Source organism: Poeciliopsis prolifica, unplaced genomic scaffold (assembly GCF_027474105.1).
Source record: "Poeciliopsis prolifica strain line A6 unplaced genomic scaffold, Auburn_PproV2 SCAFFOLD033, whole genome shotgun sequence".
Taxonomy (NCBI): domain Eukaryota; kingdom Metazoa; phylum Chordata; class Actinopteri; order Cyprinodontiformes; family Poeciliidae; genus Poeciliopsis; species Poeciliopsis prolifica.
The window spans coordinates 6222130-6250027 of NW_026562408.1; the positions used below are offsets into that span (position 1 = coordinate 6222130).

The 27898-nt window shown below is 37.5% G+C and overlaps 1 protein-coding gene across 1 annotated transcript in view; it reads right to left on the bottom strand.

Moving 5' to 3' along the window:
* The window catches only part of dchs1b (dachsous cadherin-related 1b), an 86885-nt gene that overhangs the window by 49352 nt on the left and 9635 nt on the right, over nt 1–27898 (bottom strand). The window contains exons 2-4 of the mRNA XM_055051393.1: nt 20599–21438; nt 20312–20509; nt 19278–20051 (exon numbers count right to left, since the gene is read on the bottom strand). Coding sequence (XP_054907368.1) covers nt 19278–20051; nt 20312–20509; nt 20599–21420 — 1794 coding nt within the window. The 5' untranslated portion in view covers nt 21421–21438. The remainder of the gene's footprint in view (nt 1–19277; nt 20052–20311; nt 20510–20598; nt 21439–27898) is intronic.

The window sequence follows — 27898 nt, forward strand, 5'->3', positions numbered from 1 at the left end:
TCTGCTTTCTTTAAAGCATAATCTAATTTTAATCTAATAAGCTATTTCTTGTTCTTTATGTGTTATGCTACAAGGCATAGTCTGTTCTTTCCAAGTGTTTTAAAATACTTTTTCTTTGTTGATTTTTAACTTTTAAACCAAATGTGGTTATCGTTTTTTTTTTTCAGGAAAAACAGTTTTAAATATTGACAGACATATTTTAGAATTTAAATTTCTGTCTTTGCTTTTTGCATGTCTGGATGGACGAATGGATGGATGTTGAATTTCCCTCAGGATTTCTGTGTTCAAAGTAGTGTAACTGCAATGTACGCAAGTGTGATGTTGAAAGTTTTTGATCGTCATCGAGGTTAAGGGTGAAATAAAATCTAATTTTGTTATTTTTTAAAAAATAACAAAAAAGATAATTCCAAAACGGTCAGAGATTTAGGAAAATTACTCCTCTCCTTTAATTCAGAAAGATTTTTAGAAGGTTCAAGAAAATATATTTATATTTGGAGATCTCAGATTCCTTTGTTTTTCTTAATTGACCAACTGCAAATAAAAATAATTTTGTTTCTTCTGTTTTCTTTTCGAGCACTGCCTTATTAAACTTAGATACATGCCAAAAACAATGCTCTCTATTGTCAAAGAACATGTCAAGCAAATCTGCATCTATTTTTCACCATGCACTTTCTGTCACAAAGAAGAATTATGCTGTTTTTTTTATTTATTTTGGTTGGCCCATCTACTCCTGCATGCCAGTCAAAGATTTGCTTAGCATTCTTTTGCAAACTTCTTTTCACATATGGAAGAGTAAGTCCTTGCTTGCCCAACCTAAATATGATGGAAGTTGCAGCTGAGACTCACAGATGGAACTGTCAACTGTAATTCGGTCCAAGGTTTTAAGATGTAAATGTACCTTTGTTTCTCACACCTGAGAAATCCTAGAACATCTGACACAAGCATTCTGTTCTGCCCAGCTCTGCACAAACCCTGACTTGGTATGAATTCAATCCCTCAGCTACTGTTTGCTTCAAAAGGAGGGGGACACTGATGGAAAGAGCAGGTTTTTATGTTTCAACCTTATCTTAACCCTAACACAAGTAGAAGTAGAAAAGAAATTACAAAATTTATTTGCGGTGATCTCTTATCTTTTTAGGCCCACATTCAATTTGTTTATATATTCAGTAGTTTTGGCTGTTATGAGCTCAAATGATTAATTTGCTGAAGAGACATTCTACACTATGGTGTTCCTTGGTTCCTTTTCAATGATTTTGTTTTCACTTTTATAAGCCAAATTATCTCATCACACTGCATTGTCATAAAAAAGTGACACAAAACCCCCACTTTTCATGATTAACCAATGCTGTGCTGTTTTGTTACATAAAAGCAAAACAGCAATTTTCTTTTCTTAATGATGCACACACAACTAAATGAAGACTGAAGGAAGTTTTATGGGACCAGATTTTCCAAAAGTGGGAACTCCAGGAACATTGCTCCTCACTCTACATTTCAGTTTTTATGGAACCCCTTTGGAAGCAGTTGTATGGGTTCTTACCGACACGCAGATAAACACCATGCTTTGTGCCGAAAGATTGTCTGAACTTTTGGAGAAAGTCCTGCACCTTCCTTTGTCTGTGAAAGTTGGAAAGTGATCGAGTCAATTCATTGTTGATGGCTTTATTAATAACTTGCAAAAAGAGGCCCCTTTTCAGCTGACTCAGAGTTCAAAAGTGTACAGGGATGTCCTCCATCAATATAATTCCTATGTGAGAAAGAGATTGAATGAAATTGCTGAAAAATAAATGGAGGTCTAGTAAGAACAGTGTGTTTTTGTTTTATTTGTGAGAAATGAGGCCAGTAGGGAGTCCAAAAGCATACGATTGTACAGGACTGTTCTTATGAACCTCACACTTGTTTAAATAAGAGTACAGATGTTGACAGGATGGTGAATATGAAGTGAAGGCATTCACACAAAATGATAAAGTGATGGATATATTAACTGTCAAATTGTCACAGCCCTCTGTTATCCTGGCTGTGAAAACTCTGTTTGTGTCCAGCTTGTACGTGTGTGTGTGTGTGTGTGTGTGTGTGGGGGGGGTGCGTGTGCGTGTGTGTGTGCATGCACGCATTCACATATGTGTACATGCACGTATGCACATGTGTGCTGAAGTGTGCAATATGCAACAAAGTGGGATTAATGTAACACTCAGCACGCTAGCTTACACACTGACCATGCAGACCACCAGCACCGCATTAACCTCATATACGTAGATATTGGATCAGAGAAACTGTGAAATCTAGAACAAAAGCTGAGTATGAGTTTTTCTCCGACACATGTGTATCTGTGCATTGTCTGTCTTTTTCTTTTTGTACTAACTTTTTTTACTTTGTAATTAAATATTTCAAATTCTTAACAGATGTCGAAACAGTTTCGGTACATCTTCTTGCACTGATCCTTAAATGGCACTTGCATCATTTTATCTCCTACCCTCGTGACTTGGGATATCTGATTTAGAATTTCAGCCAAATGCTTTCTGGTGTGTATCATCGTGAAGAGAGTCCAGAAAGAGAAAAAAATTAAATAAAATTTGCACCCATGCATGCAATCTCAGACACCCGGAGAGTAATGCCAGAATCTCTTCTATTCATCAAACCTGACCTTGTGAAAACGTCAGCCTCAGTGCAATCTTTTAAATCACAAAAAAAATAGCGAACAGAGAAAAAAGGCCAAAACACTTTATTTCAACATGCAGAGGTTGATCTATATTGGGGATGTTACAGAATCCCTAATAATGTAAGTAAAAATGAAGAAGAGATCAAAAAGATATTATGTTATAAATGAAGATAAAGGAAAACTCAGCTACATTTGAAGAAAGTTCTGAATCCTGAGCAGTAATCATGTACGTTATGCGCTGTGGGATGGAGGAGTAGGCCTTAATTAAGCTAAATATTCCTTCCTTTACAAAACATAGGTGTGGTGTGCGTTGTAGAGCACCCGATAGCCTGATTAACCCTATGATAAACAGGGATAGCTGCAGGAAGGCAGGACTAAAGTGTACGTCAAAAGATTGGGACTGGATAAAGAATCTGTGGTCTGCTGCGAAGAGAAATTCAAATGATTAATTAGCCAGAGAATAAAAGAAAGCGTCCAGTCCTTGCTGCGGTCTCCAGCTTTGGCATTTTGCAGAAACGACAGTAATAGAAATGACTTTTCAGTGTCACTCTGGGATTATGAAGGCATATAAACACATCTATGAACACATGGAAAGCCAAGTCCCATAAACTGACATGAATAGGTTTACTACTCCAGTTTGAACACACACACACACACAAGCAAGATATTGGGGCAGTCTGTGAGGTAATTGTTACCAGATGGGGGGAGGTCATCAATCTAACCCTACTCTGTGACACAAAAGATTGCAGGGACATTTCCCTCATTCACTCCTCGTGTGTGAGGATGCACATATGTGTGTGAATATAAAAGATTTTTCAAATGATTTCAAGCAGTTCCAGGGAGAATGGGGAGGGGACTGTTTGGTTAATGAATGAAGGCTACCCTCTGTTCTCATGCGAGATGAGCTGGCAGCTGGCCCGTGTATGTCCCATTTAAAAGGAGACATGTTTAATTTGACAATCATGAAAACAAAGGGTGTCATTCGGAGCCAAAGTGAAAGCTGAGGATATTGGTAGCATGTGTGTATCTTTAAGATCATTTTTTATGCTAACTGAAACACCCAGATGTGAAACTGCTTAAGATAAAAAGCTCAAATCAAGCTGAATTGTCACTTTAGAGCAGAGCCACATGTAGAAATCCACACAGAGAAACCCCTATAAGTTTAGAAATTATTCTTATTCTTATTAAACATGGAGAACCAAAATTTAGTCTTTTTTAAAATTATTTTAATTTTGTTGTTTTTTTGCTGATACCCATATTTTTTGTCTTTCTTTTAGTTTCATTTTTTTCTGTGTGTGTTTCAGTATTTGTTGTTAAAACTATGGTCCTAGTTTACATCATTAAAGACACATGGCATAATGGCTTGGTAAAACATATTGTCAGTGCTGTTGAATGTAGTTCTTACTGAGAGATTGGAATCGGTACTAATTATTATCAACAGGTAACAACTTCATAAAAACAGAAGCCAAAATTTAGCTACAGATTTATGTGCATCTTTACTTCACAGAAGAACAACAGAAAGATGTAATGATTCTAAAGGTGAACTGACTTTTCCACTAATTGAAACCACAGGGCTGCTGCTGTGCCAGCCAAAGTGGTTCAAGTACAGCACATTTACAGTTGTGAAATAAGGCATTACCTCAGTTTACCCCAAAGCTGTAGTAGACCACATCATTTTAAAGGTGATACAAATAAATCCAACTCACAGCATTCTTATGCAGCTGGCTGGGTATTATTTACCTCACATTAAGCCACACTTCAGATACTGTAAAAAAAAAAAAGAAGCATGTTGCGATATTAATCATGTTATCCATTTTCAGGGTCTGCCTGAAATTATGCCACAAAAGCTTGCATACATCCAAACAAAACACATCATCCTTCATACAACATGGACAACTATGCAGCGTTAAAGCCTGATTTTAGGGAAGTATATGAACAAATTTTGGCGTTAGGAATGCAACCGTTTTTCTAAATCACAGAAAATTGTAATTCTTCAACCAGCTGCATGTAATTGTAAGTATTTATAGGCCTGACACCAAGAAATAAGCACATCTTTATGTATGCTACATATGACCCAAACAGCATTAGTTGAAATTCTGTGGGTTTCTGTGTAATTTTTTTAGATATAATTTTCAATAATGTATTTATTTGGCTACTTTGTTTAGACAAGGCCAAACAATTCCAACAGTGTGCTTATCAGAGAATAAGGACAACAAGCCTGGTCCTGAGTAATTCCCTCTGTCTCCCCTTTCTTCCCCACCTCCTCCCTCCACTCTTTTTTTTTTTTTTTGTTTGCTTCCCTGTGGTCCTGAGAGTCTCGTTTCCCTGGTTACTGCTGAACGATGGCTGCAACCGTTTGAAAACCATCACACTTATCCCCCCACTGCGCAAGTGCACCCGCTATCTACATGGAGTAACGGCGGTCATCCTTCACATGGGTATGTGTTCATGCGAGGATTGTCTGCCTGCTTTTTTCTGAGCCCACTCGTAAAAACGTGACCCCACTCTCCCTCTGACACCCATGAAAAATACGCCATGGTGGAAGATTCCTCTCTGCATGCACACAGATTTCTATCCGCACTCCTCTGGTTCTAATTCACAAAGACAGATGGTGTTCCCTCAGTGCTGCCATTATGAACTTATCAATTGCATGTAGTCCATCACAGTAATAGATTTCATTTTGAAAAACAAAGTGAGAGAACTTGCTTAAACATGAACCAGACTAAAAAAGTCAGCAGTGTCACACACCCTGTAAGTCTGAAATGCCCACAACCAATTTGCACAAGCATTGCCCATTGTTTTGGGGACTAAGCAATGTTCCACTTTTTCTATTTATTTATGTATTTATCAATTATTCTAAACAGTATGTGTGCAAGAAAGGTGTGGAAAAAAGAACCAGACTGTTTCAAGGGCACACTCAGACAGCTAGAGGTGAGACAGACACACAAACTCACACACACTTACACAAATGCGAAGCGGTGATGAATTGGTTTTGCACCACCTCCCCCTTTACTCCCTCCACGTCTCTCATTGGCATGGTAACCATCAGCATCGCCGCTCCCTCTTGCCTTCATCCTTTTTCACACCAGCCATGCCTTTCATGTGCCTCTCGATGCTGTCTAAAATCTGCTGAGTTGAATCTTTCCAGACCCTTTTTTTTTTTTTTTACCAGAATATGACAAGTTAATCTCTTGTCAAACCGCCTTCACAGGTTTATTGTGAAATACTGAGATTAAGCTGAAAACATGCAGGCATTTTTTATCTTAAGGTAGTTTATTGTGGTTTTGTAATGCATTTGAACAAATCAGCTCTATGTTTTGAAATCACACTTTCAAAAAGCACTTGAAAATTAATCATTTTTAAGCTGAAAATCAGCACTGTAGCACTTATTCGCTCGCAGACCCCATTGTCTTTGTTGTCTGAAGAATCAATTAGTATTTAATTTGATTGTGTAGGAAATACGGATATTTTTTGGCTCCTTTTTTTCTCATGTTTTGTGACCATGAGTCCAAACCCTTTCTTAGTAACTTGTGCAATTTTACACCATAAAATTATCAAATACCTTTAAATTTGGAGTTTACTTCCAAACAAAGCTAGGTATTCATAATCAAGATTCACCAAAAAATTGTCTTGTGAATGTGATTTGTCTGTTTGAAATGGCTCTGTTCAGAAATGCTGAACATGTCACACAAAAGGTTTTTTCCTTTAGAGACTTCAAATTTAGTAAATTTAGTATAACAGTTTTAAAATATGGGTGTTCATTTTTAAGGATAACTACACATAGATTTGCACACATATGTTTACTTCGCTTTTAAATAGTGAAACCCTGTTTTACGGTAATTCTCACTCCAGACAAAAGGTGTGGCATCACTTCTCCCATATATATATATATATATATATATATATATATATATATATATATATATATATATATATATATATATATATATATATATATATATATATATATATATATATATATATATGTGTGTGTGTGTGTATGCAAATGCAGTTCGAAGAATCTTTCTTTGTGTGATGTGTGATCTGAATCTTTTGTTTGTTTTTTTCATAATTGGTTGCCAGGTTTTGATGATAAATCAAAACTATGTGAATCAGATACGGAAAAAACAGTTTCCCTTGCCTGTAATTTAACAAAGCTGGATGTTGCTTAACTCATAACTTTTTAAGCTTATAAAGAAATCATCAATGTGAATCATACAGCAATAAATTTTCACTAAACTTGTTGTGACCATTTTCTGCCTAATGAACTAAAACCTTCACATTGTGCCACCATGCGAGGCTCTTGCTCAAGCGCATGTATCCACAGCAGAATACATAAGAATTCCTCCAGACTGATGCAATGAGAGCCAAGACTAAAGAGGTGGGTGCTGATGGTACAGCTAAAGCAGAAGTGGAGTTAATGATTCCCACACCTGCAGTTGACAGTGGTCTTCTTGCCAAAACCAGCTAGCAAATACAGTGTAGGTGCCAAAAGCGAAAACTAACTATGATGCATGTGTGTGTGTGTTTTTGTAACATTTGAGAAAGGACAGATTTATTTTAAAATGAGAACATATAAAGTAGTATAGATGTAAAACCTGTTTTACAGAAAATGTCTTACTTCTTTAATGTAGTAATCTATGTTTATGTACCTAATATTTGAAATGTACTTCATTTTAATTGTTTGTCTAATACTCATGAGTCCTTGAAGCTCAGACTCAGACTGCAATCTAATATCAGAATGCATCATTTTGTTAGAATAGAAAGTATATATCAATTGCAGACTACAGCATATCATCTTTTCTCCACTTCCCGTGATCTCACTTTCTCCATCTGCCTGACTTGGAAGAATAATCCTTCAGATAAGATACAAAGGCTCCAAAGAATAGAAAATACCCTTCGATAGATTTGTATTAGTCCTCACATCCAGCATGAGAGAAGCAGGCACTCTCAGCTCCTTGCAATCAAGCAGCTCCTCTGTAATTGTCCCCTGGAGTTGTATACAAAATACGCCGTACATTCAGCCAGTGGTGTGGGTGTCAACTAGCATGCACGTGTCCCAGTGTTTGTGTGGAAGCACAATTCTACATAAATGTTTGTAGATGAGAAATGTGTGTTTATTTGTGTGAACAGCACTTGACCAACTCATGAATTCCTTCCAGGATTCTAAATTGATCTTTCCCTGGAGACAGAGATGCTAGCCAATACACAAATGTCTGCAACTAATATAGACACAAGGGAAGACTGGATCACTCAGTCAGTCCATTAACAGGAACAATTGGTCATGCGATAAATACAGGAGTGTCAATAAAATTTCAATGCAAGGCTCACCTGCAGAGGTTAGTTCAAAATTCCTAGTGTTGATTGAAGAAATCAACAAATCTGCTGCTGACGGTAACCCGCTACTTTTTTTTCCCTTCACTGACCTTCATTGCACACCAGCCAATTGAAAGTTCAAAATGTTAGTCTTTTTTCGTTGGTGAACACACCTTTGGAATATTTACCAGGTATGCTGACAATAAACTCTTCAGTGTGGAAGTTATTACAACAGATTTGATGTGGTCATTTTAGCTTTCAAACATCTGTCATGGAACATGATGTATTTGCAAATGCTGGCAGCCTTTTGGAAATCTGAGACTTATGGTAAGGATGTGAATTTTGAAGGGCAGACACTTGGGCAGTGGAGATTCTATTTTGTAATGGTAACTGTGCTAGTCATGCCAACTAGATAATATTAGATCCCAGGGATGGGGTTCTCTTTGGTTTAAAAGAGACTGCATAAATCTCTGATCTATAATTTTAATTATGTCTTTGAGAAATTTTATTTTTGACATGTACATAGTCAGAAACTCAACACAGCTTGAAGTTAGAAAAATACTGCTTTCTCTTCTTTAAAAAAAAAGACAAATTACTGATACAAAAAACATTCTTTTGCAGTTTTCCAACTTCCAACTGCTCCCATTACAGATGCCGAAGAAACCACACTGCTGAGCCAGGATGTGAAAACATTAAACTCTAGTGAAAAACAGCAACTATGACACTAGACATGGACATCTAATGAGGGTTGGTGCATGCAGCCTTTTCTGCTATCATTTATTTTAATAATTTCAACAGGAACATAATCACAATCATGTTTTTGCAACTACTTCAACATTTTGGATTGCTTTTAAATGCTACATTCTCTACAACTGACATGTTATTTCAAAGCCAAGAGATTTATTCCAAGTAGCATAAAGAGGTTCCTAAACTGCACAGTGCACTCAGGGCGTGTTTGGCCACAGTGAAGCAGTTTCAAAACCACTGAGTTGAAAATGGGCCACATGCTCAGAAAAATGTTGGTTCTCCTAAATTGACATTAAATCTGACACATCCTTACTCAAAAAGTTAAATCACATACAGCAGCAAGACCAAGAATGAAAATAAATGAGAGGATTTACCTTTCCCCAGCCAACACCTCAGCCACGCCAGAAGGCTGTAAATGTAATCAGTACGAAGTTAAAACGTCACATAGCGACTACTGTTTCATGTCAGAGAGATTCATCTCAGAGTCCTTTTGCAACTCCAATAAAAACATGTGATGTGTGATCTGAATTCTGTCATACGGCTTGTAAGAGCTACACTCTGTGTAGATGGCAGTAAGGGAATACTGAAAGGTGGTGGGGGTATGAAAAATTAGTTCCTGTTAATGACGACTTAGAGTATGTCTGCTTGAAATTAGGAAAAAGACCACCATGAAATGGATCAAATGCAGTTCGAAGAAAAATTAGTACATGTTTTAGATAAATAATCAAATGATACCCTTGTATCTGAAATATGTTGCAATTTAAAAATATATATATAAACAATTTCTCCTAAAATTTGTCAAAAATTGAAGAAATATGACAGATTAAAACTTCATAAAAATGTTTGGAATTAATATTCTGCCACTGGGGCAAAATAATGGTTATTGTCATCTGTCTTTTATTCATTCAAGTCAATTGAAGATTTTCACATTGAATTGAAAGAAAATTATTTCCACTCCTGTTGCACTTTCATCCCTGTCTGACACAGCTGCCTACAACCACACAGCTGCATGCATGAGAGCCACCAGTGGAAATAAGCTTCCTATTTTATGTGGTTTTGACTCTTAAAGCCAATGCTCTGGTTTCATCCTGTGCTGCAGTTAACCTTTGTGCACACATTTAATAATAAATAGAAATATTAATATCCCATACAATATGCCATGAAATGTCTGTGAAAGTGCCAGTTTTTAGTGCTTGGACAGCCAAGGAGCTAAATGGACTTATAGAAAAAGAAGAAAACAAATAGAAATCAGCAGTGAAGTCTAGGTAGGGCAGGTGAGCGGTTAGAAAAGATTTCTTGTGAAATATTCTACTGGAGGCAAGTGGAAATTTTCACTAACTAGAACAATAAATAAGCATCTTGGTGGGGGGAACTGTTCTCATAAAAGCCAAATTCTGAAGAAAAGACAGTATGAGGTGTACACATGACAGATGTGACATATAGAGGGCAAGAGGAGTGATGTGGATCATTTTGTATAGAAAATATCCTTCATTGCTCTCTGCCATTTCTGTGATGTTAAACAGACAAAGCTGAATGAGACATCAGATATGTTTAACGCTGTGTCTTTTGGCACCATTAAGACATGACTGATGTGAAATATTACTCCCTTTTCCTCTTCTTTCAACATCCATATACATTTGAGTTTCTGAGGAGGAAGTCACAGAGACAAGTGGGAAAATTTTACCTTGATTTGAAAATCAGAAATTCCACATTCCACTTGTTTATATATAAGAAAATGCATCGTTATCTGGACACCAATTTGACAATAGTCATCTGTGCAGAAGCTGGTCATGGTGAGAACAACAACCATGCTTAGTGCCATTGAGGGGTTTAAAAATTAAGTCAAAGGAAACACAGAAATCTGAAAAGCTAAAAGAATTTCTAGGACAGGCTGAAACATATTTGCAGTTCATTCAGGCTGAGAGCTTCTAAACTTGAAAAGACTACTGCAAAACAAGATGGGGTTGGAAATCCTGATGACCATTTGGGACTTAATGGTAAGGATCTATTTTCTCTAATAAAAAAAAGGTCTTTTTTATTAGTCATTCTTACCAGACTGTCCACATTAATTGCTAATGTGAGGTGTTAAATTCAGTTTAAAACTCAAACGCTATCATTTCTTGTTTGTTTTAAAATGTTATTAATAATATTTTTTACAGTGACTCTTCTCCCCAACATCTTGCATTTGCCACTATTCCTGATGTAAAGAATTACTGGCTGCTCATGGCAAGAATGCCAGAAAACAATATTTTAATGGATGTACATATTCTTTTTAATATGCTTCCTAAAGATAAATTGGAATGAGCTAAAATGTCTTTTGGCAGATCAATCTTTTCACAAAAACTAGGGATGGAAAAACAAAGGCCTGACTGATGCACAAAAGATTAAGAAGAGAAAACTAGAACCTATATCTGAACTGTCTTTGTCCCTTTTGAAGCAGAGTGAAAAAAGCTGGGACACTATCAGCACTGCTTGAGTTGAACTGGTGCCAGAGTTTTTGGTAGAACACACTTTCATACACACAAATATCAACTTGTTTTTAAAAATTCATTTGTTCTGTCACACTATGAAAAATACTGTTCTTGACCCCCACTAACTTCTCATTTGAAATCTCTCAATGATAGAAACTGATACACTGGGAAGAAAGCAATTGTACCTCACTTCACTCTTTAATGACCAACCACCTGCTGCTCCAAACTGCAGAACCCGTTAAAAAAGAAAATGCGACATGGAGAAACAGAGGAAGCATGCTAATTTATGGCAACTTAAGTTGGTGTGACGGAAAATTAGATCAGTAAGACCTAATGAACTGCAGAGAACCTTGGGATCACCTGCTGTTCTACTGCAGTAAGACTATGACCTTTTTGTGTGGCTGACTTTCCATTTTTTATATGGCTGACGTTGTTCCTTCCATTCTCAGGGTGCAGAGAACAGGAAAAATGGATGATTTAACCAACAAGCAGCTAGACAGTGATGAAGTACTGAGTCAAAGAGAAAGTGAGTGCTAAAGAGGCAAAAACAAAAACAGAGCAGGGAGGCTGGTGTAGAGAGATATGGAGAAAGAAAAAGACAGAAAATATGTCTATTATGACAAGTGTGTGCTCTCTGTTCAAATTCTAAATTTGCTTTTTGTTTTCAATGGTTAGAGCTATTTTTGAAGGACTGTCAATGTTAAAGAACTGGACTGGATTAAAGCTGCAGTAGATAACTTTCATAAACAATAGGTTTATTACATATTTGTCAAAACTGTCACTATGTTTTTACATACTGGGTCTTATTACTGCACACAGCCACAAAATCTGGGCAGCCCATGGTCATCTGCAGAATACCACAACAGGCCTTCCCAGACGGAAACAAATGACTATTTTACATTTGCCAGGAATTGAGGCTCAGTCTAGTGGGTGGCAAACCATAAATTTGTTCTGATGATTGTTTTAAATTTATTGGTTCATTTTGGGAAAACATCATGAATTCTACAAAATGCGAATTTTATTACACGGCTGTTTTACTATGACTTTAACATTTTCTCAAAAGTGACATCCAGAGTTTAACTGAGTTTAAAAAAAGTAATGACAAACCAATACTTAGGATAACATGAATCAAAAAGCAAAAACAACATACAAAGAAAGAAATATTTTTGACAAAGCAACTATCAGAATAAAAGCCCATGAGACCTGAGGTGAAGGGGTGAGTAGATGAAAAACCGAACAGAGAAATAATCCATGACAGGTGAGATGAAGAAATGAAAGAGAAGGGAGTTAAAAATGGAGATATAGAGAGAAAAAGTCAGTGAAAGAAGGAAAGCTCCTTCTACCATATGGTACAGAGTATTGGGCTTAATGAGGCATAAGGCCATCCCCTCAACAGAGGCAATGGCAAGTCAGATCACACATGAATGAACATTGATAGGTTTGAAACATGGCATATCTCAACAACTTGTGATATAGAACTAAAGTACTGCTTTTGAAAGCATTTCCACAAAAGAGCTGAAAAATGTTCCATGCAAAAAGAAAGCTGTTTGATAAGAGTTAAACATTTGAAGTCAATTACCTCTGAAATGAATCTAACAGAGAGATCAGTGGAAAATCTGGGCTATTTACCAGTCGCTACACTGGAAAAAGAATGTTGTGTGCTTTCACTATTTAGGCTCCTCTGAGTAGATTCCAGTCTTAGTAGGTATGGGAACAACCGGTAATTGTAAAAAGTGTTTAAAGTACAAATAGTCATAACCACAGAATATCCAGGTTAGAACAACTGTCATATCCAAGAAGGTTGGAGGTCTTTAAGATGTGAAGATTATTTGGATTAAAAATTGAAAAAGTGAAATCCAGCTTCAGTTGGGAATATTCTGCTAACGATCTGCCATGACAAAACAGCTGCTGCATTAAACAAAACTACTATGTTGACATCTTTTTAACTGTCTTGCTCAAGGCACACTAAATAATCAAAACAGCCAAACACCTCACAACCATAATTGAGTCATCAATAAATCTGGGCTTCTATACAGGGAAACCACAAACTCAAGGCTTACCATTTATAGGGATGTCTAAGTAAGTTTTAAGTACAGATATTACATCAGCTTTTGAACATAAAGCCAAGCTTATTATCTGTAAATTTCACAGGCTCAGCCGAACCATAATGGATTTTCTCTCTGGGATCTGAGTCTCCAGTAGCAAACAGGTGATGAATTCACACTGAGTGATGATGGATGTTATGAGAATAGCTCACATAGCAGACACACTGTCTTGATCCCTTGTCACACACATCCTGTCAACATAGCCCGGACCTAGGAGATGTGTGAGTTGGTGAGAATGAGTCGGGTAAATTGACAATATGTGTACCGCAGAGACCAAAGCATGTCAGAACAGAGCCAGCTGTTAGCAGCATGGAATGATTCCCCAAATTTTCCATCACAGTGGTGTCTCTTTGTGTGTGAACCCTGCCATTTGTTAACATTTATCACCTGTTAGATCCTACTGACACATTTGGTTCCAGGGATCACTGCAAACCACAACCTGTCTTCGCTTAGCTCTTGACCCAAGGGAGAAGATGCTAACAGATAAATCAAAACACACAAAAGGTAAAGCTTAAACAAAGCATGGCGACTCTTTATTGACCAACTGGCAGTTCACAAAAGCAAGCAGGACTGGAAACATCAACTGGACAATAAATATTATCTTCCAACACATTTTTAAGCCTAATAAAGTCCAAAGTGGGTGTTTTGTGACTCTGGGCTTCAACAGACTGTCTAAACTCCAAGTGCAAACTGTGGTTTGTTCTGGCTCTGGTTTCCAAAGAGAGGGCCCAGATTCCGCACGACACCAGCAGGAGACCAGTTGAGTCTTACGGGAAGCTAAAGATGAATAACCTCCCTGCTCTCAATGCATCACCATACGTCTCCCGCTCCATTGATATGGGTTTAACAAATGCAATTAGTCTCAAGAGCATATGTGAGTTTGTTTTAAGTATCATTAGTATTCCATTATATGGGGGCTACAGAGACTTCAGGCAAATGTTTTTTGAATATGGCTGTCACACCAAAAGAGCTGATTGCTCTGACAGAACAGGGTGTTGTATTTGTCTAAGTGGTTTTGTGGGAGATTCAGAAGGACTAACACCACCTGGCAAAATAAATTTTTCTCTCTCCTGTGTGTAAGCTCCCTTTCCTTCATCTTCACACCATATGCACATATGCTCTTGTTCAATACCTTCTGCTGCTTTTTTAGACTTACATCAGCAAATTTATTCAATGGGCACAATTTAAGAAACAAAATAAAAAGAATATTAATCACCTGGAATCAAAATTTTTCCATTAGGGTTCACTCAGTTCTTCTGGTGTATCTTTACAAATAGAATAGAATAAACATGCAAGGGTATGTGCATGTATTACAAACTCGTACTGCAATGATTTACTTAATTTAACTACAGCAAAGACTGATTAAGGATGAGGCAGAACAGATGGTATTACTCCATATAAAAAGTGGTATTCTCAGAATAAAACAAGACTGAGATTCTTGTAAAAGATATTTTTTTAAATCTCAAAACATTTTTTACACATAAAAATCTGAGGCGCGACATGCTTATCTGATGGATTTATATATAATCAAATAAAACACATGGCTTTCAGGGGTTATCAAAATAAGATTACTTGTGTAATTTCAACTTAATTTTATCCCTGCCCTATCTGGTGCATTTATTGGTCTTCATGTTCCTGTTTTTGCACAAAATGTTCTCTAACAAATCCCTGAAACTTTTACTGAAAAGTTAGATTTAACCTGAGAATAAAGTTGACCAAGATATTAAAAAAAATGCTTTTAACATCTTACACAGTTTTGTTCAATTTATCATTTAAAAATGCAAAGTGCATTGCACAACTCCAAATCTAACATATTGCCATCCTGCTTCATTGACTGAAAAGTCAATGAAAAGTAGCTTCCAAACTAATAGAATCCCTAGAGGAGATGTAACGATTTGTAGCTCAGGTGGTCAGGTACCCTACAAATATGACATTCATGAAAGTCATATTTAAAGCCATTATTTAAAGAAAAAAAAACATTAGAAGTGCTTGACCAAAAGACCTGTAGGACACACAGCAAACATGGAATAAGTCGCTCTGTCTAGGAGAGACCTAAATTTATTTTTAAATCCTTTTTATGGCAAAAAAACTAATATTAACTTGAACATATCATTTATGTTCACAGATGCTTTCTATTTGTTCCGATTGAGTCTAAGCTGTTTTGTAAAGAAAATAAAAATAGCTCAGTAAATAGGCATGCAAAGCTAAAATTCCTATTAACCCATCTGCCCATCTTCAGATTCTGGTTGTTCTTCAAAAGACCTGTATCTTCAATTGGACCAAATGATGATAGCTCAAAGAAATGACTTATGTAGGCTGAATACAATTGCAAAACACACTTCTCGTATATTGGTTTGTAAAAATGTTGAAAATTGTGGAAACCTTTTCCTGTTGCTTTACAAATTATCGCTATTTTGTGTTAGATGTTCATATAAAATTCCCATAGATACATGAAAGATTATGTCACAAAATGCATAAAATGTAAGAGGTATGAATAACTTTGCACTTTATCTAAGTGTCTAAACACTTCCATATGTTTGCTTTTACTTGTTTTCTTCCACCATTCTCAGAACATTTGACCGCAGCTGAAATCGCTTTTCTTTTCATTTCGCAAATAAAAGAAAATGTCATATGTGGTCACTAAAATATGGTTCAATTACATTGAATTTTGTCACACACATGTCTCAACCTTGTTCTTGAGAGTTATACGAAATTTCACATTTAAATGCAGATGTTGTGCAATCTGTACTTAGAATGTCATCAAAATATTTTGTAGCCACCAAAACATTTGTAATTCATTGCAAATGGCTGACAAATCTTTGTAGGCAGGTTTCTAATGCCGACCAGAGCTTTATTCACTCTTGTATAAAGAGTGAATAAAGCTTTTTATTCTTAGGGTCAGGGTTGGATGAAGCAGAAAATTGCATCATCCAAAGCCACATAATGATAATCCCTGACTCATTTGGTTCCTATTGCTTATGATCACTCACATTTCAAACAGTGGAACTGCATTTTACTCACATACATGGTGAACCATCTGAACTGCCGCGGTGACATTCTACAGCAGCATTAACGAGCAAACATCCCTCCCTCAGATGTGCTCCCAAATGAGCACATCTGTGTGTCTGTCTGAGTGATTGAGTGCTGTTTAACAGGCCTGACCTGAAAACCACATGCTGAACATCACAGAGGAGACGCATCACCTGCTGAAAGTTAAAACTTGGCCCCAGGAGTGTACACAACTACATCCAGTCAGATGCACGACATATAGACATGCACCTGCACATATGCTTTCATGAGAGCTGTTCAATTTGATTTTGCATGCTTAATTTCCAATAACTTGCCTCTTTTGATTTCACCTTCTTGTTTATTGTATAAGACGTAATTTTCCATTTTCTTTCATTATAGTTTCATCAAGCTTGCAACTCATAAAGTAAAGTCTGATGGTGGTGGATTTCCTTCCTAACAGAAATCTGTCTGTCTGTATTTATTTTTGTTCAAAATAATTGGAAGTCCACAAATGGTGTTATTAATGATGTCTGTGATTTTATTAGAACAAACCTTTTCAAAGTAAAACAAGAATGCTGCAAATTATTTTGTACCACTATTCAAAATTAAGGAGAGTAAATCAGTTACCTTAAAGGACGCCAAATAGCTATGCAGGGAAAAGGTGGGTGTTTGCATCACGATGCCAATTATAATTCTTCTATAATCACCTTGAAGTACTCTAAATTACACCTGAATTGAATTATGGATTATCTAACTATTCCTACTCCATGTAAATACAATAAATATGCAACTTTCTAAAGAATGCAATTTTTCATTCACATCTTCAAATTCTGGTTGTTCTCCTGCCTTTTAACACCTCAGATTATGGAAGTGGCCATTAAGAATATATTTCCCATACACACTATCAAGGCTCTGTAACCTCTCATGCCTGGGAAATACTTGAAGGAACCAAAGGAAAAGGAAAGCAAGGAAACCGAAAAATAAATAGCCCCTTTGTGTTGTGGCTGCATAAACAGTCCGGCACATTAAAGATTACTGGAGCGGCCAAACTGATAAGACACTTCCTATGCACAGAGTGGAAGTGAGTATGCCTGAGCAAAGAATGAGAAGGAATAAAAAAAGAGATGTACAGAGAAAGATATTAAGAGAAACAGCAATGGAACAAAAAAGGAAGAAAAGCCATAGAAAAACCTGGAACCGAACCATAATCAAAACAAGAACAGCATAACCCATACATTTTTTTGATAACACTTTTTCTTGCTTAGATATTAAATACTGGCTAGCTTACCCTGTTTAATATAACCGTCCAAACCCCAGACCAAGGCAGTCAAGCCATGATCATTTCAAAATCCTAACACTGATTGCTATCTTCTATAAATACTGGTACAATTCTGAGAACAGCCCACATTTGTCTTGACCCCCGGGAATGTGACAATAGCTCACAACAGAATTGCCTATTTCAGATAACATCCACAAAAAAGTAAACTGAGGTGACCCAGATCTTCAATTTGTCCTTAACTGACAGAACAGGATATGGAATGCTCCAAAATTACACAATTAACAATAACAGTACAGTTCTTGAAAAAAAATTTAGAAAAAGATTTATTAAACTGTAGTACTACCTGTAACACCAGGTGTAAATGTCATGTGTGTCTCTTCTAAGCAGCCTAATATTCCACTAACTGAAAAAGGAAATTTAACATTAGCTGCCATTATGATGCAAATCACAACTCTTGCGGGGAGACGCTTGCTCAGAGACTCCTGGCCTGGTAGGAGAAAAAGGAAACCCTGAAAAATGTGTTGGAATGAGCACATGAAATCTTAGTCATACTGCAGTCTCCTGAAAAAAAAGCACCCATAATGTCTGGCATAGGATTACATCAGAACATAATGCCAAAATGTCTTTAGGCTAGGAGGGATAGATGGTTGCAACAGCTAGATTGGGGGATCACATGATTTATGTGAGAATTATAAAAAATTCAGCAGGCTGGCTATCACAACTACAGAGTTGATATCAAAAATGCTATGCATTGGCAGAGCAGGCCAGTAAACTGATTTCCACAGACAACATTTGTGAAAGCAACCAAAACGAATGTAAAAAAAAATAAATAAATAACCACTTCACTTCTGGTTCAAATAGTTTGATTAGTAGATCAGAACATTTTATGTGAATCCAGTCCAACAACCAGGGCTTCTTTAAATATCTTGAGAATCAGTAGTAACTCCCATTCTTGATTTCTGTTCCCTTTGCTTCTCAGAGGAGCAAAACCAACCTGTAAAAACAGATTGTCTAAACAGTTCATGATGCAACATTAAGACCTGGCTGGAAACAAACAGGCTTGAGCTTTCATTTCTCACAGAAGTTCTCCTATTATACATGAGCTGCTGGAATTGTGATGAAAGGAAGGCAAGAAAATCTCCAGCGAGATAACGCACAGATTCTTAGAGTTCACCGTATGCAGCTGGATTGGATACCATGGTTACCCCACGGGGTTAGAGAAAGGACATGCAAGAACTGAGTAAATCTGCTTGCAGTAGCTTCAGGAATTCAGTTAAGGTTTCACTCCCTTGTCTTTCTTAATGGCTGTTCTTTGTTCCTTTTATAAATCTTTTCCTCCTAAAATAGCTTCTGAATGAATAATTTAGACCTTAGACATAGAGCATTCTCTTAGACAACCTTTGAACCGGAGCTTTGTAATTGTGTTTTACTTCATATGCAAGTATGAGTTCCAGATAGCTTTAAATTCATGTATAAATCAGGTTTTTGTGTTAGATATAAACGTCAAGAAGATGGTGCAAGAGAAAGGACAAACTTAACAAAAAGATAAGAGCACCAGGGAGACATTTATGCTAGGATTTTTTACCTTTATAAGTAGGACAATATTATATTGGTGAGACGACACATAATGTAAACTTGTAGGTAAGATAGCAAAGATGTCCAAGGGGTCAAAGTAAACTTCTTGCTTTTCTTACCTCTAAGAAGCATGTTCCAGCTGAGGTGTTCTCCTTGATTGAAGCATTGTAGAAACTCTTGGAAAACACAGGCGTGTTATCATTAACGTCCTGTAGCACGATATCTACCTTCACTGTGGAAGACAGTGGCGGCCGACCACCATCCATCGCAATAACAGTTACACTGGGGGCTGGCTCTGATTCAAAGTCAAGAGCTGTTGCTGTGGTGATTATCCCCGTAATTGGATCAATTGAAAACCAATCAGAGCGAGAGTTTTTACCCTTTAGCAAGCTGTACCGCACATCTCCATTGGGACCTTGGTCCTTGTCCCTGGCCGTTACCTGAAGAACAAACGATCCTGGGTAGACCACCTCAGGAATCGTTTGTCTGTAGGCCTGCTGGTCAAACAGTGGAGGGTTGTCATTGACATCTGTCACCTGGATGGTGAAAGATGACTCTGCTCTGAGGGGAGGTGTGCCTGAGTCTGTGGCCATCACCCTGAGATCATAGGAATCCCGCTCCTCTCTGTCCAAGATCTGGTCCACATATATCAGGTAAATTATGCTGTCTTTGGTTGTTAGAGCAAATTTCCCATCGCCCCCCTCCAGGGAGACATTGACATTAGCATACTCTCCATAGTCTGGATCAGTGACAGAAATCCGAGCTACATACTGGCCGGGTTGGGCTCCTTCTGAGATTCTCGGGGAGCCATCCTCACTGAGGAAGATGATGGTCATTGTAGGCTGGTTGTCATTGAAATCACGGACATGAATTGTCACAAATGCATTGGTGACCTGGGAAGATGTAAAAGCATGATCACAATTTTTTCTCAAAATTGTTTTTTTGTTTGTTTGTTTTTATAGAACCAGTAAACATTTGCTACATTTCTATACTCTACAGTTTCTTTGTTTTTGTTACAAAATTGCTAAATAAATCAGCAAAAAATAATTGTAATCAATAATAATCACCAATAAGCATCTGCATTTTTACCTACAATAAAAAATTGTCTATTGTACCTAATGCTCAGTGCAGTGGATAGCTGTAATGGAATTACCTCAGGCTGGCTAGCATTATCTTTGGCCTGGACCACCAGCTCATGAACTCTCTTCAGCTCAAAGTCCAGTGGTTTATTGAGAGTGATGACTCCTGACTTAAGATCAATGACAAAGTAACGGTCAGGATCACTCTGGCGACGGTTGATTTCATAAAGGACCAAACCATTATCACCTTCATCTTCATCAGTTGCAAACACCTGCAAGCACAAAGAAGGTCAAACATGAAAGCAGCCCTGTCCACCTAGTTTAAGTCAACAGCTAAGATACTAAAAAGACTTGAACTGACCTGTAAAATGCTACTCCCTTGTGGAAGACTTTCAGAGATGATTGCATGGTATCTGCTCTGATTAAAGACTGGTGCATGGTCATTGATGTCTGTCACTGTCACTTCTAGAGTCATAGATCCTATCCTTCTTGGTGAGCCTCCATCAAAGCCTTCTATCACCAGGGTGTACGATGAGCGCTTCTCCCTGTCCAGAAGTCCATTGACCACCAAGTCTAGATAAAGAACCTTGTTCGCACCTCTCTTGGTCTCAAGTCTAAATGTTTGGCCAACATTGCCCTCGCGAATAGTATAGCCTTGGGTAGTCAGCTGATCCTTGTCAGCATCAGTGGCAGGATCCAGGGAAAATCTTGTCCCAACTGCTGTGTGTTCTGGGATTTTCAGAACACATTTCTTTTTGGGGAACACAGGTGCGTGGTCATTGACATCATTGACAGTGATAGACACCTCAATAGTTATGCCAGTCATTGTCACCGCAATGAAGCTATAGTGGTCTCTCTCCTCTCGATCCAAGCTGCGTGCAGTGGTAATGATGCCAGTGGTCTCATCAATGTGAAGGTCGCTGCCGACGCCTGTGCCCTCATGGTCAGAGATGAAGTAAAGAGTCGCTGTTTCTCCAGGTGGCAGCCCTGCACTGATGTCACCAACAATGGTCCCTGCTGGTTGCCCTTCATCCAGCTGGAGTTCTAGTGCTCCATAAACAAGTGTTGATTGAAATAGGATAATGAAAACATAAAAAAGGAGCTTGTGTTGGCCAATGCTTGAAAGCAGACAGGGCCTGCCAACCTGAGCCCTACATCTAGACCCTTTACTTGTTTTTGGCATGGCTGGTTTCTGTTATACCTGGAATGGAAGAGAAGAGAAGAGAAATGTATGTAAGCACATGTTTTTAAGAAATGTTTGCACTTTAATTTATTTTCGTTTCATTTTAAAACATCTTGGAAAATTTGCTGAGCTCTTTCAGCACAGAAAGAAATAAAAAATGTTCCATATTTCAAACCTCAGCATGGATTCTAAATCCTTGGTTGACAGTGCGCTAACACTTTTACAGTCCGGAACCAATATTAAAGATGTTTTCTGATGAATTTCAGCTTTTTTCCTAACATATATAATGTTAGGAAAGAACTCTTCAGCAGGATCACTGAGGCTTTGAAAAAAGCATGAAAATGGAACTCTAACTCGGTCCAGGATCCACATAAGCTTCAACCACATTGAGAACAGAGCCATAAAGTATATTTATCTTGAGGATGGCCTTTTTTTCTTGCTGGGTGAGAACATGGTGAAGTATCTACTACATCACACAATGATATCCAGAGGGATATTTAGGATGTTAATGAGGTTTTCCCAGACATTCCATTCAATACATTAGAAATGTTAGCCTGTAGCAGCTTCAGTAATTGGAGAAAAACAGCCATTTAAAATACAAAAATAACAACTTAATCACTGCATTTAAGTTAACCAATCCATAAAAGATGAGTACACCCATAAAAATAACATCCTTCATGTCTAAATGGCAGCTCTATCTCATTAGTCAAAATCTTTTATCAGAAACTACATGTAGAAGTGTGATTTTGGTTTTTGAGGCATGCCAGAGCCTTGGATGTGTCTTCCTGTTTGGCACATGGACAGATACTTCACTACAATGCTTCAAAAACACCATCCAAAACTCACCTAAGACTCAGCTTTGCAGCAGTAAATAATTAAAGCCACCATCTGGAGCTTCCAGCAAGTTAAAACAAACATCAATAATTATTTGCAAATGGCAGTGACCCGGCTTTGACATATATACAGTGTTTTTGCACGCCATCATAAAATTAAGAAAAAAATACCCTCATAAGTGCTCCGAAAAGTCTACAGAAGTTTAAAGCAGCTTTCATTAGATGGATGCATATTCTTACCCTTGATGAGGTCTACAAATATTTAGATTACGTTCTAAATTATGTTTACATATGCTACGCCTGTATTTATAGACTGAGATTTATCAAGCATGAAACTGCTTAAAACATCCTGCAACAGGGAGATCCATCAGGGTGTCAAATAATTTCTTCATAAAAACTGTGTGACCACAAAAGGGTGCAGCTTTAGAAATATTCTACATTGATCTGAACGTCAATACTCTCTGGGAAGTGAAGGAGTCCTGCTTCTACTAGAAATATTTTACAAAAAAAACTCTGCAGGAAAACAGCAGTAGCAGACTAAAATGGGAATTATAAGTGGTGGGTGTTGGCCCACATTGGCCAGCCATATTCACCCCAGATAATCACTCCCAAAGCGTGTGCATAATCCGGACAGTTAACTGTAGGAATGTCTTGCAGCGTCAAAGCAAAAGCCAGGCTGGTAGCAGCTGGAGTATTTGCTCATACATTATTCTGAAATACTTACATAAATTGTTATTCAGCACAATTACTGCAATTACCAACAGCATACACAATATCATAGTGTTCATTTCAAATCAACAGTTGTAGACATTTATATCTTATGGTAAGATATAAAGAGAAGTCAGAATCATTTAAAATTAAATGATTGGATGGAGTGTAATTGCACCTCTCCAAATTTATGCATTTTTAGCTCTAGCAGTTTCAGGCATCAGAGACAAAATTGGCATACAGTGGAACATTTTTCTGTGGTTTTTCAAAGCTAATCGTGGCTCACTGTCTCCCTGTAAAAAATAATCTTATTCATTTTATTCATGGATCCTAAAAGATTGATTTGAATATAAAAAGGGCAAAAAAGAATACAAGATACATCATTTTATATCTAATGAATCCTATCGTTATCTTGCTCGTCTTCCTACCCAACGTCCTACAGTAGTTTATGTGGACTTTGGGGAGGAAAGATTAATAAAGGCTATAGCTCCACTGGGACAGACAGAGGGACACTGATACTGACCCCTTCCAATGCAGTCTATGACCCTTACATCTGGTCCAGACGGCTGCTCTGGACAGTTGCTGCACTCCTACACAAGAAAGGAGCGCAGAGCTCATACTGTGCACAACTCATGCGATTGCGTCACATGCTTGCTTGCTCGCTATGTACAAAAGCAATGATGGCAACATTTGCATGCATACAGATGAGCAGGTCCTAAGTAAGAGTGGGAGGAAAAAGAGAAGCTGAAAGAAGATCTGTGAGAGACACAATTAGGGTGTGTTGAAGTCTTTCAAGTCCGCCGCTGACTGGGGAAACTCAGAGTCAGAGCTCAAGCTTTATGAGACCAAGCTCTGATGAAATTAACCCACAGCACTGAACAATCAGCCGAGTGGGAGGAAAAGGTAAAGAAAAGAACAAAGAAAACAAGTGGAAAAACTGGATGCAGGACAAAACAGAAAAAGGAGTGATTACAGTTTGCTTTGGCCTGACAGCCTTATTGTCTTTAGGGACCACAGAGCTGTGCAAGGCAAACCTTTTTGTTGGAAAAAAAAATCAAAAAGGGTATTTTCCAAAATGTGTTTGTGCACACACTTTTATACATCCTCAATTTCTCCCTTGTTACTTCACATGAGTCAGTAAAAGGTTATATTTGCGAACATATCACATGACTGCAATTTGTCACTGTCAATGACCAGTCGGACAATGACATCATTCCCCCCTTTGACACGTGCTATAATACACTTGTGTTTACTCTGGAAAACATGATCTGATGAGAAACAGAGTGAACAAACGCTCGGAGCTCACACCACTTTAAACAGGAGAGTCAAAGTTTAGCACTTGATTTACTCCCTCTAGTGGTACTCTTTAATCTTTCTACAACCTATAAAAGGTTTACATCAATAATTTAAGCTAAGGTGTGAAGAACTATATGATGCCTAAGTTTAAATTTAAATTTGTGGCGTGTTGGGATTTTGTATGGCCATGACATCTGAAGGCAAATTCATGTGCGACCCCCCACCCTCAATAGGACCAACCACTGAGGGCTCCATGCAGTCTCAGCCACATTATATCTGGCACTACTCCTCCATAATCTGCCTTCGCCGCCGCGTGCAACCCTCAAAGCCTTAAATACATCCTCTACTCTAAAGTGCTGTTACTAAATATTAGCAAACCATACTGTTTTCACTACACGACCATCTAAAAACACTGCCGTTTTTCCTGTCGTATCTCAGTAGTCAGGAACAGCTTCATCTCCCTTTTACCCCGAAATGTTCACTCCACCTCCTTTTTTTCCGCCAGTCCCCTCTAATTGATTTAACAGATTTTGCTGGGCACGGCACAGCTACCCCACAGCCAAGTTAAACTGGACGCAAAGTCACAAAGATGGCCTCTTCAGTTCCGATCTTTCTTTGCCCAGTTGCTTTGGTTTCAATGGTACAGCATGCAGATTTATTCAGATAGTTCCACAATTGCTCAGAGGAATGGCTCCCCCTCTAAATATTCCAGTTCTTTAGATGGTTTTGTGATGACAAGCACAAACCAAACATAGAGGGATGGTGAAGTGAAAAGCATAACAAAATGATGGGAAAACATGTTCTCGAGACCTAAAAAGCAGAAATTGGATTCAGAAGTTTATGTATTCATACTTATCAAACATTTTAAGATTTTGCTAAATTGCATCTACAAACTGATTTGTATTTCAAAAAAGTTGTATTTGACACAACACAAATTATAGCACAACCATTTAGTAGAATTTTAAACAAATAAAGTCTGATATACATTACACAAATTTGATTTTTCCCACACTGGTCAAAACCTTCACAAATAACTACTCATTGTCATCAGATCTGCAAATCTTAGCATCTTTACCAACTTATAGTGTAATATTTTTATCTCATTCCTTGCTGCAGAACAGCTCAAGCTCAGCTAGATTGGATAGATAGTATTGATAAAGACAACTTTCAAGCCTTGCCTAAATATTCCCAATTGGATTTATTTCTGAACTTTTACAGGAGTATTGTAAGATGTAATGATTTGATCGAAACCATTTCATTAATACTCTGGTTGTATGCTTCAGGTTCTGCAGGAAGGTGAACTTCCAGCATGGTCAAAAGTCTTCTGCAGCTTTATTAACAGGTTCTTAAATCTATCTGCTTATTTTATTACCTCTGACCAGTTTTCCAGTTCCTGCTAAGCATAATAGTCCCCACAGAATGACGCCTCCCCCACCATTGTATTCACATGGTAAAAATGTCTTCAGGGTATTGTACAGTGTTTTTCTTTTTTACACAAACACAGCATTTTAAAAGTAAATCAAAATAATCAATTTTGGTCTATTCTGACCAAACAATTCTTCTTACAAATATCTTTATAATGCACAGGGCTTAACAAGATAAATGCATTTTATACAGGTGAAGCCACATGTAATTAGTTCACCTCTGAATCCAGTAGGTTGCATTTGACTGTAGTTTATGGGTGTCAGAGTAGAGGTGACAAAAGCTTTTAAAAAAAAAAAAAAACAATTTGAAAACCAAGTGTACTTTGCTTTTGGCTTTGTAATTATGTGCTACTTCGTGTCAATTGTCCCGATAAAATACATAAAACTGTGTGTGACTTTAATGTGAGAAGTCCAATGAGTATGAATGTTCCTGCTAAGTGCTGTAGATGTTAAGACATAAAAATTTTCCAATGTAGCCAAAGTACAATGTAAAGAGATCCGAGGTTCCTGTTTTAGCATCACTTAAAAGTGTAACAAAAATCTGTTTCTTGACAAGTGTGTGACTGAATGACTGAGGATTTGTGATGCTGTGATGAAACCGGGTGCAGGGTGCTTAAAAGAAAGCTTTGCAATAAAACGGATGGAGGAAGGATTCTGTGGTGGAGTACAGGGGGGTGGTACATCGTGGAGTGCTTTGCATCTCAGTTTTCATGCAGTTTGGGTTGAGTGTGTACGTAAGGGGTCGACAACCGTGACCCCATCACCTCCTTAGTTGCCTTTTCCTGGATATCTGGATATAGACATCTAATTTCCAACCTCAGCTGTCGCTCTGTACATGCGTATGCATGCATGTGTGAGTGTATGTAAGCATATTTTGCTCTACATACATTTACACACATTTCCTCTAATTACATTTCTATACCAAAGCTGCATATCAGTTTCAATTTGTTTGCACAATTGGCTTAATTAAAACAGAATCACCCTCAATTTCTTTAGCTGCACACCACTGTCTGGGCAGCTAGACACTGGCTGAAATATACATGCATGCAGAGTACAAAACAGAATCAATATTAATGCAGGCCTGAGTTCAGAGACATGTCATACAACTCGTATACTATAGGCAGGGGAAGTACGTCAGCTGGGAACATAAAGTATCTGGGTCAAGGAGGCTGGAGGAGTCTAAAGAAGGTCTGTTTAAATTAATTACTGCTTTCTGGGTAGTTCCACCTCATAGCTCACATGATTAATGTAGTTCAGAGTGATCATTAATTTATTTACCCATTTAATGTGAAATGTCAAAGTTGACAGATTGTCAAAGCAAATGTATTTCCTGTAAATACTGTAAGATACTTGCCATAGTACGTGGTAGTTGTGACAAAGTATTTATTTCTCAAATATTTGTTCTGTTTTTAGTTTTTTTGACACATGTAAATGTTTAGGTTAACAAAATAACATTTTATTATCAGTGAAAGATAATCTAAGTTTCTAAATGAAGATTTGATCAGGGGAAAGAGCTATCCACAGCCACCTGACCGTATGTGAAAATATAATTGCCTCCCATGTAAAGTCAATAAATGAATGTAATTGTCCACATTTTTGGTTAGCCACAGCTAGATCTGACCTGACTTTTAGAGTAAATACATTATTGAACTCAAGCCTGTCTGTCAATATCAGGTCTGTCAATATCAGGTACAAAGTGGTAAAAAGGCTAAAATGTCTCAAGAAGCAACAACTTATACCCTGTCTAAACAAATTTCAAATGAATGAACAAAATTACTGACAAATAGAAATCTACCAAAGGCAGCTGCCATTTCAAAGGCTTTGGTGACTGGTGTATGAATCTTGACTAATAAGATGTCACCACAACCTGTGACAATGAATGCTATTTATTCTCACAGAGGTTTCCAAACAGGAATCCAAACACAGTCACAAACCAAGTCTCCAGAGACAAAATGTCCCAGATTTTAACAGCCAGCCAGGCCAGAAGAAGAAGAAAAAAGTAAAAACATGAGAAATAGATAAATATAAAACTACTGCACTGTTTACAATTGTAAAGGCTACACTGCAGTACACTTCAGGAAAACACAGGCAGACCTGTCTTGCTGCATCTTGTATTTCTGCTTATTTCAAAACGTATCCAACATATAAAAGTATTTGGATAGAACAATACGTTCTCAGTTTTAAACATGGAAATATTTCTTTACAAAATACAAAACA